Raw genomic sequence first — 14,191 nt, 5'->3', positions numbered from 1 at the left:
AAAAGGACACGTGGAATTACTGGGACACAGAGGAGAAGCCAATGCTTTCTGGACAAAGTGAGATCAAAGCTGTGGCCTGAAGGATGAACAGGAATTGGACAAAAAGATGGTGAAAACATGCCCTAGCTACAGAGGGAAGAGACAGGAGCATGGCAAACTGGAGCAACTGAAAATAGCACAGGCTGGCTGGAACCCAGAGCTGGGGGGAGGGGCACGGGCCCAGAGACAAGGTGGGAAGGTTTGGCAGCCGCCAGATCACACAGGGCTTGTAAACCACGGACGGAGTTAAGGGGAGCTACTAAAGGGTTTGAACCAGTGGAGTGACAGGACCGGACTTGCCTTTTTATAAAAATCACTCCAGTTACAGTGTGGAGAATGGATTACAGACGGGCAAGGCTGAAGGCTGAGCGAGCGATTCATCGATGTGTAACGTTGTCCTGAAGGGAGATGGAGAGCACTGGACCACTGGGGACAGTGGGCAGATGGCAGAAGAGCCTGTTCTGTGACACACCAGAAACGGGGAAGAGGAAAAGGCGGCAGACAGGAAGCACAGCGGAGAAGCGTGACCAGGGAGGGCGGAGGGTGCAGCCGAGTTTGGTCCTGAACCCAGCGTGGAATCATGAGCCAGCCAGAGCTCTGATCTAAGGCCGGCAGAGGATGCGTGTTAGTTGAGATCCATCAGAGGAAAGACAGCGATGGCTGCCGTGGAAATGGATACGACCACTCGGGGGGAGAATCACACAGGGAGGAAAGGAGCAGGTCTAGGACAGACTCCTGAGGAACCCCAATATCTTAAGTGACACAAATGAGACTGAAAAGGGAAGGCCAGAGAGGTAAAAGGAAAACCCTGGTGCAAGAGAAGCCCAGTAAAAAGGATATTCCCAGCAAGGAAAGTGAAAACTGAGCTTCAACACGTACAGGCAGATCGAGGCCAGCGTCCACAGCTGGTAACTCCTCTCTCTTCAGTTCAGCTTCCAGTTTCTTCTCCTGCTGTTGGAAATCCATCAGCATTTCCCACTCCCCCAAAACTAGGTCCTCCAAAGTCTCTTACCTTCCAATCTTTTCCCATACCATCCAAGTCCCACCTCCACGCCCGACACCCACAATACCTAAATCTAGCCAATTTCATTGCCGCAATCCTCATCAAGGTTCCAAGTACCACACTACCGGACCATCACAGTCTATTGGCTACCTAGACTATTCAGTCCTTCACCCCCCTCACTAGGGCAATCATTTACATTCAGAATAATCTAATTACCACCCAAACGCCAACTTTTACTGCTTTATTCCATTGCTGAAAATTCTGCCAAGACTCCCTGTTTCAATCATTTGTTCAAAAACTTAATCATTTAGCAAATATTTACATAAGTTCTTCTTTCTTCTCCTAGGTTCAGAACCAGCTGTGTGACCAGTACTTTTGTAAAATACTATTTTAAAACAATGTGGAAATGTCAAATTGCTATAAAAATTTCGAATTGTTCACTCTCAATGTCAACTTCATCTTATCATAGACTGGTAACAGTGGTTCTCAATCTAACTCAGGCTGCAGACTGCATGTTGATGTTGATAATACAAGGATTAAAAGGACATTATCGGGGCCAGCGCTGTGGCTCAATAGGCTAATCCTCCACTTTGTGGCGCCGGCACCCCAGGTTCTAGTCCTGGTTGGGGCGCCGGTTCTGTCCTGGTCGCTTCTCTTCCAGGCCAGCTCTCTACTCTGGCCCGGGAGTGCAGTGGAGGATGGCCCAAGTGCTTGGGCCCTGCACCCCCACGGGAGACCAGGAGGAGCACGTGGCTCCTGGCTTGGATCAGCATGGTGCGCCGGCTGCAGCGCGCCAGCCGCAGTGGCCATTGGAGGGTGAACCAACGGTAAAGGAAGACCTTTCTCTCTCTCTCTCTCTCTCACTGTCCACTCTGCCTGTCAAAAATAAAAAATAAAAATAAAAGGACATTATCGGGGCCTGCACTGTGGTGTAGCAGATAAAGCCTCCGCCTGCAGTGCTGGCATTCCATATGTGCACCAGTTCGAGTCCTGGATGCTTCACTTCTGATCCAGCTCTCTGTTATGGCCTGGGAAAGCAGCAGAAAATGGCCCAAGTCCTTGGGAGACCTGGAAGAAGCTCCTGGCTTCGAATTGGCTCAGTTCTGGCCATTGTATCCATTTGGGTGAGTGATCCTGTGGATAGAAGACTTGTCTCTCTCTCTCTGCTTCTCCGTAACTCTGCTTTCCAAATAAATTTTAAAAATCTTTTTTTTTTAACGTTTCACAAATTTGCGTGTCATCTTGCGCAGAGGCCATGCTAATCTTCTCTGTATCATTCCAATTTTAGTATATGTGCTGCTGAAACGAGCACTAAATACATAAATCTTTTTTTTTAAAAAAAAAAAGGACATTATGGTTGTGCTTTGGAAGGCCTTTAAGAAGTGGCTGTTGAAGCTGTGTAATTTTCCCATCCAGGGAGACATTTTGAATTGTCACCTGGGAGGAGAGGATATTGTCACCACAGAGTGGATAAGATGCTGCTAAACACCCTGTAAAGCACAGAGCAGGTCCTACCCAGCCCCAGGAGTGAAATGACCAATTGTAATACATGAAAACACCACTAGATTCTAAGTGTACAGTTGGTGTGGAGGAAGCATAGGAGAAGCACCTGAGTTTGTCTATGAAGATCTAACAGGGACAACAATTACCAAAAAGGCTCCAAAAAATTATTTATTTGAAAGTCAGAGAGTTACAAAGAGAGGGACAGACAGAGGTCTTCCATCCACAGGTTTACTCCCCACATGGCCGTAATAGCTGGGCCTGGGCCAATCCAAAGCCAGGAACCATAAGTCAGAAGCTTCTTCTAGGTCTCCCATGTGGGTAGGAAGATCCAAGAACGTGGGCCATCTTCTGCTGCTTCTCCCAGGCCATTAGCAGGGAGCTGGATTGGAAGTGGAGCAGCTGGGACGTGACCAGCGCCCATACGGGATGCCAGCACTGCAACGACTTTACCCACTGTGCCAAAACACTGGCCCCAGTCCTCATCTCTTGATTCACAGATATCAACAACACAACTTATTTTTTTTGTTTTTATTTTTAAGTTTATTTATTTACTTGAAAGTCAGAGTTACACAAAGAGAGAAGGGGAGAGAGAGAGGTTTTCCATCTGCTGGTTCACTCCCCAATTGACCACAACGGCTGGAGCTGGGCCAATCTGAAGCCGGGAGCCAGGAGCGTCTTCCACTTCTCCCAGGTGGGTGCAGAGGCCCAAGCACTTGGGCCATCTTCTACTGCTTTCCCAGGCCATAGCAGAGAGCTGGATCAGAAATGGAGCAGCCAGGACTTGAACTGGTGCCCATATGGGAGGCTGGCACTGCAGGCAGAGGCTTTATCCATTATGCCACAGCGCTGGCCCCGTGTTTTGTATTTTAATTTATTCAATCCTCACAGTGACCTTATGAGGTAGAGAGTATACTGTCCTCATTTTATGGGGTGGGAAACTGACTCTCACAAAGGGTAAGTACTTTATTTGAAAGCCATAGTTAGTGTTAGATTTAGATTTGAACCCTGGCAGTCTGCCCTCAGAGTCCTTGACCTTAACCATTATCCTGTCCTCTCCTGAAAACCCACAGAGACCTCTGAAATGGCCTCTGAGGTAGCCTTTAATCTAACCAAGGTTTTTTTTTTTAGCCATGACACCACTGACATTTTGGGCCAGATAATTATTTGGCACAGGGACTGGCTGTCCTGTGCATTGTAAATAAACCACTTTTCTAGTAATCTGGTACATTCAAGTTGTCCTGATTTCATGAGACATGAGGAGTTGATGGCAGTTCGAGTCCTGGCTGCTCCACTTCTGATGCAGCTCTCTGCTGTGGCCTGGGAAAGTCGTGGAAGATGGCCCAAGTCCTTGGGCCCCTGCACCCACGTGGGAGACCCGGAAGAAGTTCCTGGCTTTGGATCAGCGCAGCTCTTGCCATCCGGGGAGTGAACCAGCAGATCAAAGACCTCTCTCTCTCTCTCTCTCTGCCTCTCTCTTTCAAATAAATAAATAAATCTTAAAAAAAAAATACAAAGCAGTAAGTGAAGTAAAGCACTTAGAATGGTGTCTGGAACTAGGTAAGAATGAACTTTTCATCATTATCCTTACCAATCTGAGCATGAAAGTAAAGCAGGAGAAATCACCAGCCACTGCACATTAGCGGGCACAAGCGGGAGCCTGTGTAGTGGCGGGGCCAGCAGTGGATGCTGGCATCCCCACGTGGGTGTTAGTTTGCACCCCGGCTGCTCCACTTGCAATTCAGTTCCCTAATGGTTTAGGAAAAGCAGCACAAGCTGGCCCAAGTGCTGGGCCCCTGCCACCCACACGGGAGACCCAGATGAAGCTCCTGGCGTCAGCCTGGCCCAGCACTGACAGCTGAGGTCGCCTGGAGAGTGAACCAGCAGATGGAAGACTCCTCTGTCTCTCCCTCTAACTCTTTCAAATTAAAAAAAAAAAAAAAAAAGTCACAAGCAACCATTTCTCAATAGAATGAATGGTTAAGACTGCTACAAAATGTGTGTAGTTCCTCAGATACCAGACACACGTCCAAGTCACCATTTCCCACTCTCCTCTCCAACGCCGCTTCAGCTGCTGAAAGGCCTGGATTCCCAGGTTTTGAGGGAAGACAAAGGACTTCTGCTTATTACTATACCGCAGAAAATACTGGGAGGAAGTAGATTGTTACTTATCCAGAAACTGCTCTTCTCTTTTAAGCAGAATAGGAAGGCACTTCCGCCCATCCTAAGGGACAGCCATGGACACCTCAGAATCCAGGCCCTCATCTCTGCGCTCTTCACAGAAGACTTCCCAGAGGCATTTGAACAAACCTGCACCCTGCTCTCTTTCTGTGCTGACGGTGGAACTGTCCCGAGAGAGAAACGGCCCGATACTATCCTCTTGTTTGATTGCTTTTTAAGTTATACATTAGCAGTGCCCACTCAGACATGGGTGTGTAACAGTGAAACAAGTTTTCCCCTCCCCAACTTGCTATCACAGAAGTAACCACGTTTTTCATTTTGATGTGTGCTCCTAGAAACTTGTGTAATGCATTCACTTTCGGTTTTACACATTTGTATCAACACAAGCGTATCTGTTCTGTCTGGAGCTATCATTTTAAGATCTGGTCCTCTGTGTTCCACAATGAGGGTGTGCCACAGTTTATTCTGTCGTCTCCTTATTGGTGGGCACTCAGGTTAACGCTCAGACTTCAACTTTGTAGTAAACCAACTGCAGCTTCTAGAAAACCTAACCCACTGGGGACTCTGTTGACAGCACTGTCCTCCAAAAGATTTTCTTCTTAAAGTCATTAAGAAAAAAATGCCAGCTGAATTTACATATAGCTTAGCTTTGACATCTAGGCCTAACTACATTATTTGTATTCAAACATAAATTTAACTTCAATTAAAGCCAATAAACCAATGGAAAAATTAATACAAGGTAAAAAATATTTCAATTTCTGCAGTTACCTATGGTGTTTTTATATGCTTTTTAAATCCTGCTCTAGAGATTGTGGAAATCACATGGTAATAATCCATTTTTTCTTCTAATTAAAAAAAAGCCAAAAACAAATAAAAACTTTATAGCTTTCCCAACGTGCAGTTTGAATTGGAACATTCTTACTTTCCCGTATCCAGGTATTATCTACCAGCACTTGGTGGACAGTCAGAAGGGAGTTTGCATCTCATACTAGTGAGCAACTGCTTTCCTTTCCTCTGCTAATAAATTACCGGCAGACTTGAACAGATGTCAGCTTGGCATTCAAAACCTAAAATATAGCTGAAAAGCAAGTTATGACTAATACAAGGAAAAAAGATGAATGTCAGAAAGCTTCATTTTTTTTCAAATTTCAGATAAGCTCTTTAGCCTTAGGGTTCCTTTTACAGAGCCCTGGAGTTCGGCTAGATGTCTTAACCCCCATTTAAATTGCAATCTCCCCTCGTGAGTGGGGGTGTGAAAATGCATTTTAAGAGTGTCAGTGTTTATGTTAATCTTAGCAAGAACTCCCTCTCTCCCAAATATGGCATGCACAAAACCCTAGTGCCCTTTCTTCCACTCTGTTTTATTTGCACTGTTCTTAGCATGTGAAAGATGTCTGCGTGCGACTGAAAGGCTCCTTATCTTCTCAGCAGCCCCACTTCACAGAGGAGCTGCAGTTTCACTTATGATATCAGAGAAGAGTTGCTTTCCTCTTGAATTTCAAAAGAAACTTTAAAAATACAGATTGAAATGGGCTTAGAGAGGGAGGCACAGAGGAGAGGGAACCAAGACGAACACAGTGTCAGTTTCAAAGACCGGGGCACAAGACCACAACAAGGGGCTTTCCTGCCCGCTAGGTGGCCTGGACATCCACAGCCCACAGAGCCTGGAAAGAGAGGGGCCAGGGCCCTCACTCTCTACCCCCTTTCCCTTCTACCTCTTCTGCCAAAGCCCCCTGCCTTGGGAAAACCTGACCCTATTCCCAGGACTACACTAAGAGTCTCTAATTAACTCTTTAACAATTATTCCACTGTTCAGGAAAAGAATTTGGGTTTTTGCTTTGACATTTGTGATTCGGAGATCACTGCCAGGGATGCTGAAAATGAAGTTTCACTGCAGAAACTCTATCGTTGCCAACAAAAGAGCTACAGCGAGAACTGAGGTGATCAATCATTTATTTATCCCGAGCGCTCTCCACAAAACTGTGTGCAGGGGAGTAAGTGTGGCTCACATCTGGACAGAAGTACACACTCAACTGTCAGCTGGGTGTGTGCATGGACAGCAATCAGCTGCTGGACTGACTCATCTCCATCTCCAGACACCTGCCTGGGATGCTCACATTGCTACCCTGGGACTCAAACCGCCCTGCTTCTATTGTTCCACAAAGTAAAGACAAGCAGGAATCCCTTGCTAAACATCTGTGATGGGAGGGGCTACAGGACATTCTAACTGCATGTGTGTTTGCACTCAGTACATGCAAAGGACTGGTCTCGTTTCCTTTGGCAATGCTTTTGCACACCTCCAAGAAGGGCTGCCTCAGTAGGGTTTGAGGGGTCGAACTGTCACAGGTGAGGAAAAAGTAAATAGTTAACATGGCTTCAAACAACAAAAACAAAAATATAAATTGATATTCTCCCTAGGTAATCGTTTTCATTTTCTACACATGGCCCTCATTCCTTTGCCTATAGAGCTTTATTTGAATTCTATCCCCTTTAAGGATTTCCTTGATTTTAATTCTAGAAAAATGTAACAAAACCAGGCAGGTGTACTTATGTACTTGAGAGTAATTCAGGAGGGAAACTAAGAGAGGCAACACCATGACAACCCAGCTCACACGTTCTACCACGTAAGTGTGCACCCCTGGTCAAGTCATTCAGTCCTCCTCACTCACTGGCAACATTTTAGATGTGCCACAACTGTACTTTTAATTCTGAAAAGGCAACATGAAGTTTTATAAGAAAAAGCAAGAACTAATTACCTAAAAGCATTAACTATCAGCCTCATAAACACAATGACAGAACAGAATCCTAAATTTATCACTCTGCAAATTTGAATAATTGATATGTAGGCAAACAAATCCACTTAGGAGGATTCCTGCTTACAAACTAGACTTAACTCCAGACTCTATGGTGAAGACATAATTTGGTCTCAAGCCAAAAGGGAAAATTCTCTGCTTAAAAGAAAATTAAAAAGCTCCATAACCTAAATCATTGTTTTCTAATCTTTTTAAAATTTGAATTAACCAGACACACCTAATTCAACTGAATCCCAAAACTCTACAAATTTGTCTACTTAGTTAACAAAGAATGAGGAAAAAAGTAGCCAATTCTGTTCCCATCAGGCAAAGTAAAGGAACACAGGGCTTGCATAAGAAAGACTTAAAATATAATTTTATTTATAGTCTGTACAAAAGTAGCAACTTATTTCCCAATCAATCATTAAAAAACACAGCTTCATGTTTTTTAGACACTCAGAGGTTTCATTCAGAATGTTTTTCAATCCAGCTCAAAGCCAAGGTAGCTCTACACTAGCTGTCTTTTAATTAAATTGACGACACATGCTTTTTGATGGCAAAAAAAAAAAAAAAGAAAAAAAAAAGAAAAAGAAAAGCCAAACTAAAAAAGTGTGACTTTTTAAAAAGTATTATAAAAGGTTCTGGACAGAAGCACCCATAAAATTCAAGCCCAGAGCTCTTAGTCAAAATGTACCTGAACAACTACAAAAAGCTACTCCTATAATTCAACCAAATAAATGTGAGTATCAGAGACCGAGTCAGCCCCGGGTGACTGACAGGAGTTTTACTCCTCCACCCATTAGCTACCCCTACCTGGAGAAAGAGGGTGTCAGGGTCTGGATAATGCACAAACAGGAAACCAACATCTCCACAGACTCCCCAATAGCTCCCCAAGAGTGGGAAACTGTTTATAATCTAATTAAAAGCGCTGACCACAGAAGCAGTTGTTTTCTACTTGTTGGCTGGACAGGATAAACATTCAAAGAAACAGAATCATCAGACTCTTTCCATATGAAGTCTCAGTTCTGAAACCAGGAGAATAACTCTGAACATTGGAATCATCCCGTTATCTCTGCTTTTACCCAAACTATCCTTAACCTGTACTTCCATGAAATTTTATGGAATTACCGTGTCTCAAAGACACATTACAGAGATAGTGAGCACCCACATTTCTTACTGTTTTCCAAATTAGAAGTCTGTTTTTTATGGACTTGGCCTTTGTATCTTTCAGATAAAAAGTACATTATTGCCATTTCAAGGTGTATAAAACTCAGGTGATGAGGGTCTCTGTCATTTTCTCTTAATCCAATTCCAAACTCGACCTTTACCCAGTGAACAGGTGTGTGCTGTGCCTGTAATTTATCAGTGAGCGACCAGGCAGAAAAGCTACCAACAATAGGAGGCTAATACAATCCAGGCACTTAGTGCCTAGAAAGCATTTCTTACCCCACCATGATTAATATACTTTTATCTCCCAGTAGCAATTTAAAGATAAAGAATGATGGGAGTGAGAGGAGTCATATTTTCTTATTCCTTCCATTTTTTTAGATTCTGTTTTTACGCTAATAGTCTGCCAGAAGCTGTTATGTTATAAATTCCTTTCTCAGATATTCTGTTGCTCACATTCCAATCCAATGTATGATATGGATATGAAAACAGACATGACAGCATTTCCAGTGGGCAAATAAAGTCACTTCACACAGATAAATTAAATAAGCCTTCAAGAAGAAAGTGATAAATGAATACAGCATTTCTTTGTTTGAAATATGCAAACCACTACACATATTCCGCATTTGTCTTTTTGGATCAAACTTATCTAATATAAGAATGCGCCAGGCATGCATTTAGTAGGTATGAGGAGGCACTAATCGGGCAATGCAGGAGCACAGTCCACAGCGGCAGCAGTCGCTCTCGCAACAGCGTCTACAAGCCGACACACAGCCCTGACTCGGCAGCATAAGTCTGACCCACAGTGCCTCTCTCTAAATATGCTCGATAGTAACGCACTCTAATATAATAAATAAAATGGAGCAACCACAAATATCATTTCTGTGATTCCCTCATAAAATGTAATTTTAAAAGTCCTAATATTGTGAAAGTTTTTCAGCGAACATCTTTTTTCTGTTTTTTTTTTTTTTTTTTTTAGAAGTTAAAATAGAAAAATACTTTGGCAGGTCTGAAAAATAATTTCCAATGTACTGAAAAGGAATTCTCATCACATTAATACAATTTTTAGTAGCACAAGATTTGATCAGTGTTTCCTTCTGAAACTCACCCATCTGCTCCACAATCTCTGGGGGGAATACTCGAGAAGCAAACGCTCGTCGAAAGATATCTGAGAATTCCTTGTCCAAACCCCCGATTCCCATTTTTTCAAAGTTCCAGTCAGGATTGATGATGGATTGGCGATTTTCCTTGGTTTTAGCCTTGCCTGTGTCAAACAAACACAATCAAATGTGAAACAAAAACTTCATCAGTAAGGGTAAGCAGACAGACAGAACTCCCCAGGCATCCTAATGAATAAAGAGACGCTCCCCTTACACGGAGATGAACATACTTTGAGCTGGTTTTCTAACAGGGATGAGTTTATTGTGTTGTTGACTTTGGGCCCATTTATGGACACAACACATTTTCAAAATGACCAGCTCTGCTGCAGTCTATTTGTAATCAATCCATGGAGCTTGGTTTCAGTAACCTTTAATTTAACCAAACTACCTTGGCTAATCAGAAGAAACACTATATACCTATTTAATGAAAACAACACTAGTTAGTTGCTGAAATGCAAGTGAAATCCAGCAGTCTCTCAAGACTCCTAAAGCACACGTATTTAAAAACAAGCATATTTATCTTGATTAAGCTTATAATTGGGTATATAACCCCTCAGCCTGAGATGATGCACTGAATGGCTGATCTTATGTCTTTTTTATTTTTCTTCACTTGCACACAAAAGTCTAAAATCATTCTAAGGACTTTACTGATTACAAAATTCACGTTTACAAATTCTTTTGCAAGGAAAAAAATGATCTAACCTAAGAGTCAGAGTGCCACCTACAGGAACTCAAGAGAAGCACAAGTCTCAGACACAAAGAACAAAGTACCACAGTACACTCTTCTGTAACACCACCACAAAAGGTAAAATGCAGTTTTTATTAAACTAGGGAGGAAAACATCACATTAACAAGAGTTTATCCTAAATAGTAAAGTTATGATTAGAGTGTCATGGACTTAAGATACCCTTTAGGAAGCTATCAAAAAAAAAAAAAAAAAAACTTTTCTTGTACTCTACTGCTCTCTTGTGGCCAAATTTACTGCATGCCAATTACCACGTAACTATTTTCCATGGAAATGCATGGATTATTTGTATTAAAGTTATGCAGTTCCCTTAAGACATCTTAACACAAGGTGCACAAAAACAAAATACTAAAAAAATCACTTCATAGGCATACCAGATCAATAATAGATTATGGGGGCTGGCGCTGTGGTGTAGCTGGTAAAACCACCACCTGCAGTGCCAGTTCAAGACCCAGCCACTCCACTTCCGATCCAGCTCTCTGCTATGGCCTGCAAAAGCAGTAGAAACTGGCCTAAGTCCTTGGGCTCCTGCACCTGCATAGGAGACCTGGAAGAAGCTCCTGGCTCCTGGCTTTGGATTGGCCTAGCTCCAGCCATTGTGGTCATTTGGGGAGTGAACTAGCGGATGGAAGACTTCTCTCTCTCTCTTTCTGCCTCTGCCTCTCTGTAACTCTTTGCCTTTCAAATAAATAAATAAATCATTAAAAATAATATATTATGATATATCCTATATCCATAAAAATAGCATGACTGTGCAGCATGAAAAATCATTGTAAGGTATTTTTAAGATGCCTGATACATGCTAAGCAAATTATAAAACAGTATGAAAATAAAACCAAATTTTAGGTGGTAACTTGTTTTTAGTTGAGTGCCTATTCACATTTTATGGAATATTTTATTTTACAATTAAGAAAAATAATAGGGGGAATGTCAATTTAGGGATCAAGAAAGGCCACGCAATCAGAGAATGTTAAGTTGTCCTAGGCAGGATGGTGTGCTGTCAAGGAAACCCTCTACTTTCTACTGGGACAGATGCCAACATGATCAAGTCAGCCAGAAGGAAGGATTACCACCTATGCAACTGCTATTCTGGTGACTGATTTGAGAGACGAAGCTGCACTGCTTTAATATAAGAAAAGCAGAACTAAACTACACAAGTAGGACTGAACTATGAATCTGCGGGAAAGACTTGACCTGTCCATCATTTAATTACAGAGGTGATATTATCTCATTTAACATAGCAACCAAGTGAGGAACATTCTAAAAAATGGCCAATTCTCAAGGTCATATAAAATAATGAAATTCTGAGGAATGACAAACTGGAGAAGACCAAGACATAACAAATGCAAAGTGATCCCATCATGAATGAAACCATGGAACAGGAAAAGGATATAACGAAAAACCAATGAAATCCAAATAAAGTCTGTACTTTGGTGAGCAGCCATGAAACCAAGTTAATTTCTTAGTTTTGATCATTGTACTAGGATTATATCAGATTGACATCTTAATTGAGTGTTTATGAAGAGTAAAACAGGGATTCTCTGAGCTATTTTTGCAAATCATATATAAGCCTAAAATTATTTCAAAATGAGAAATTAAAAAATTGATTTAAAAATTGATTTCACTGCTTCTTTTTACTTATTTTTACTGTGGCTCCTACAAAATTAAGAAATACATATGTGGTTCACATTCTATTTCTATTGGACAATGCTGATCCAGAGGAAGGTTTTAATTTTTTTCATCAGCATAGCTAACAAATTTGAGACACCTATGATTCTATAAAGACCTCTCCTTACCTGCAAACCACTGTAGTTGAGTCACATACAATAACAAAGATAGTCCTCCTTCATTCAGAAATGTTCAAAAACTGTCAAGCTTACCAATAAGATTAAGTGATGAATTTTCTGCTTTTTCAAATGCAACTTGGCTGTTTCCAACAACCAGTCCCACTTCGATCTGTGCAGAAAGACAACAATGAGCAGCCTAACAGCACACTTCCCAATATCTCAAAGCAAGCCAAAACGAGGGGAAATGGGGCTTTTTATGCAAATTTTCTATCATCTGAGTCACAATTGCTTTTCTGAAAACAACCTTCTACAATTCCTAAGTGCCTCTATCTTTGCAATGATGCCTTTCTTCTGCATCCAACTAGAATAACAAGTACACATGCAAATTTGAATTATCATTGGTTTGAAAATAGGTAATACTTCAAGCTGTATTTTGCTAACAGTACTGACTATGAAAGTAATTTCTTCTGCCTACTATTTTAAGAGTATATAATATGAAAAAAATCAATGAGTAGGAGAATAGTTAGGAAAATTATATTAACTCATACAATTAAATCATAAAGTTTATCTAATAAGGCATGTTAGAAATATGCAGACCTTCTGTCTTTTCCCTGTTGCAGGCTCTCCTTTCAGGATGCTAGGATCCATGGCTTCAATATCCTTCACCAATAAACCAAAAAGCTTTTCATTAAAGCTAAACACAAGCTGTGAAGAAAAGAGGTAAGGGAAAAACAATTATTTCATGATGCAGTGGCTTGATTCTCAAATCAATACCAGTGTTTTCCAGATGCAGAAAACCGGGTTCCTCCTGTGTACCCCCTCTTGCACCTGCTCTCCAAGCACAGAACTCACAAAGTCAACGAGGAGTGAGAACTCACCTTCATTACCTGCCATGCACCTGACACTGGATGTGGTCACAGCATTCACACTCACAAGCACTCTTGGAGACAGAAATGATTGCTCGTGTTACTAGTGAGGAAGGTAAGATCCAGAGACTGAGCAATGCAGATCAGTCACAGGCAATGACAGGACCAGGCTGCAACCCTGGTCTGACTCTAAAGTACAGGCTCTTCTTTTTTTTTTTTTTTTGACCGGCAGAGTGGATAGTGAGAGAGACAGAGAGAAAGGTCTTCCTTTTTGCCGTTGGTTCACCCTCCAATGGCCGCCACGGCTGGCATGCTGCGGCCTGCGCACCGCGCTGATCCGAAGGCAGGAGCCAGGTGCTTCTCCTGGTCTCCCATGGGGTGCAGGGCCCAAGCACCTGGGCCATCCTCCACTGCACTCCCTGGCCACAGCGGAGAGCTGGCCTGGAAGAGGGGCAACCGGGACAGAATCCGGCGCCCCGACCGGGACTAGAACCCGGTGTGCTGGCGCCGCTAGGTGGAGGATTAGCCTATTGAGCTGCGGCGCTGGTCCAGGCTCTTCTATAACCAGTACAAAATGCCTGCCACACGAGTACACAGAGAGCTTTTGAATGCTCACTTATTCACCAAATATAAGGTTATTTCAAAAGTTTGTGAAAAGTGGAATTAAATGATGCTTATTTTAATGCAAAACAAATCCAAGCATAACTTCTTTTCATAATATACATTTTCCATGAACTTTCCAAAAACTCCTCATACATGCCACAAGCCAGGCTATCATTAGTAACAACCCTGCCACTATGATCTACTGCAAATGGGCATAAATGCTAAGAACACTGATTTCAGGTCAGATACTTATTTCTCCTCTGTATTACGGAGATGTTTCTTTCATGCATTTATTGACTCCACATGCTGTTGTGTTTTAAATTATTACCAATGCAAAAGCATTTTCTA

The 14,191-nt window shown here is 42.3% G+C and overlaps 1 protein-coding gene and 1 pseudogene across 5 annotated transcripts in view; both read right to left on the bottom strand.

Annotated features, from left to right (window-relative positions):
• Positions 1 to 14,191, bottom strand: part of NSF (N-ethylmaleimide sensitive factor, vesicle fusing ATPase) — a 179,903-nt gene that overhangs the window by 111,982 nt on the left and 53,730 nt on the right. For all 5 annotated transcript variants that reach the window (XM_008271641.4, XM_002719197.5, XM_070060567.1 and 2 more), the window contains exons 6-8: positions 12,972 to 13,079; positions 12,468 to 12,543; positions 9,791 to 9,946 (exon numbers count right to left, since the gene is read on the bottom strand). In XM_008271641.4, coding sequence (XP_008269863.3) covers positions 9,791 to 9,946; positions 12,468 to 12,543; positions 12,972 to 13,079 — 340 coding nt within the window. The remainder of the gene's footprint in view (positions 1 to 9,790; positions 9,947 to 12,467; positions 12,544 to 12,971; positions 13,080 to 14,191) is intronic.
• On the bottom strand, positions 2,242 to 2,354 carry LOC127484592 (U6 spliceosomal RNA; annotated as a pseudogene).

The sequence above is a fragment of the Oryctolagus cuniculus genome, chromosome 17, assembly GCF_964237555.1.
Source record: "Oryctolagus cuniculus chromosome 17, mOryCun1.1, whole genome shotgun sequence".
Classification (NCBI taxonomy): Eukaryota; Metazoa; Chordata; class Mammalia; order Lagomorpha; family Leporidae; genus Oryctolagus; species Oryctolagus cuniculus.
The sequence above is the reverse complement of the archived record's forward strand: the minus strand, read 5'-3'. Positions and strand labels throughout refer to the sequence as shown.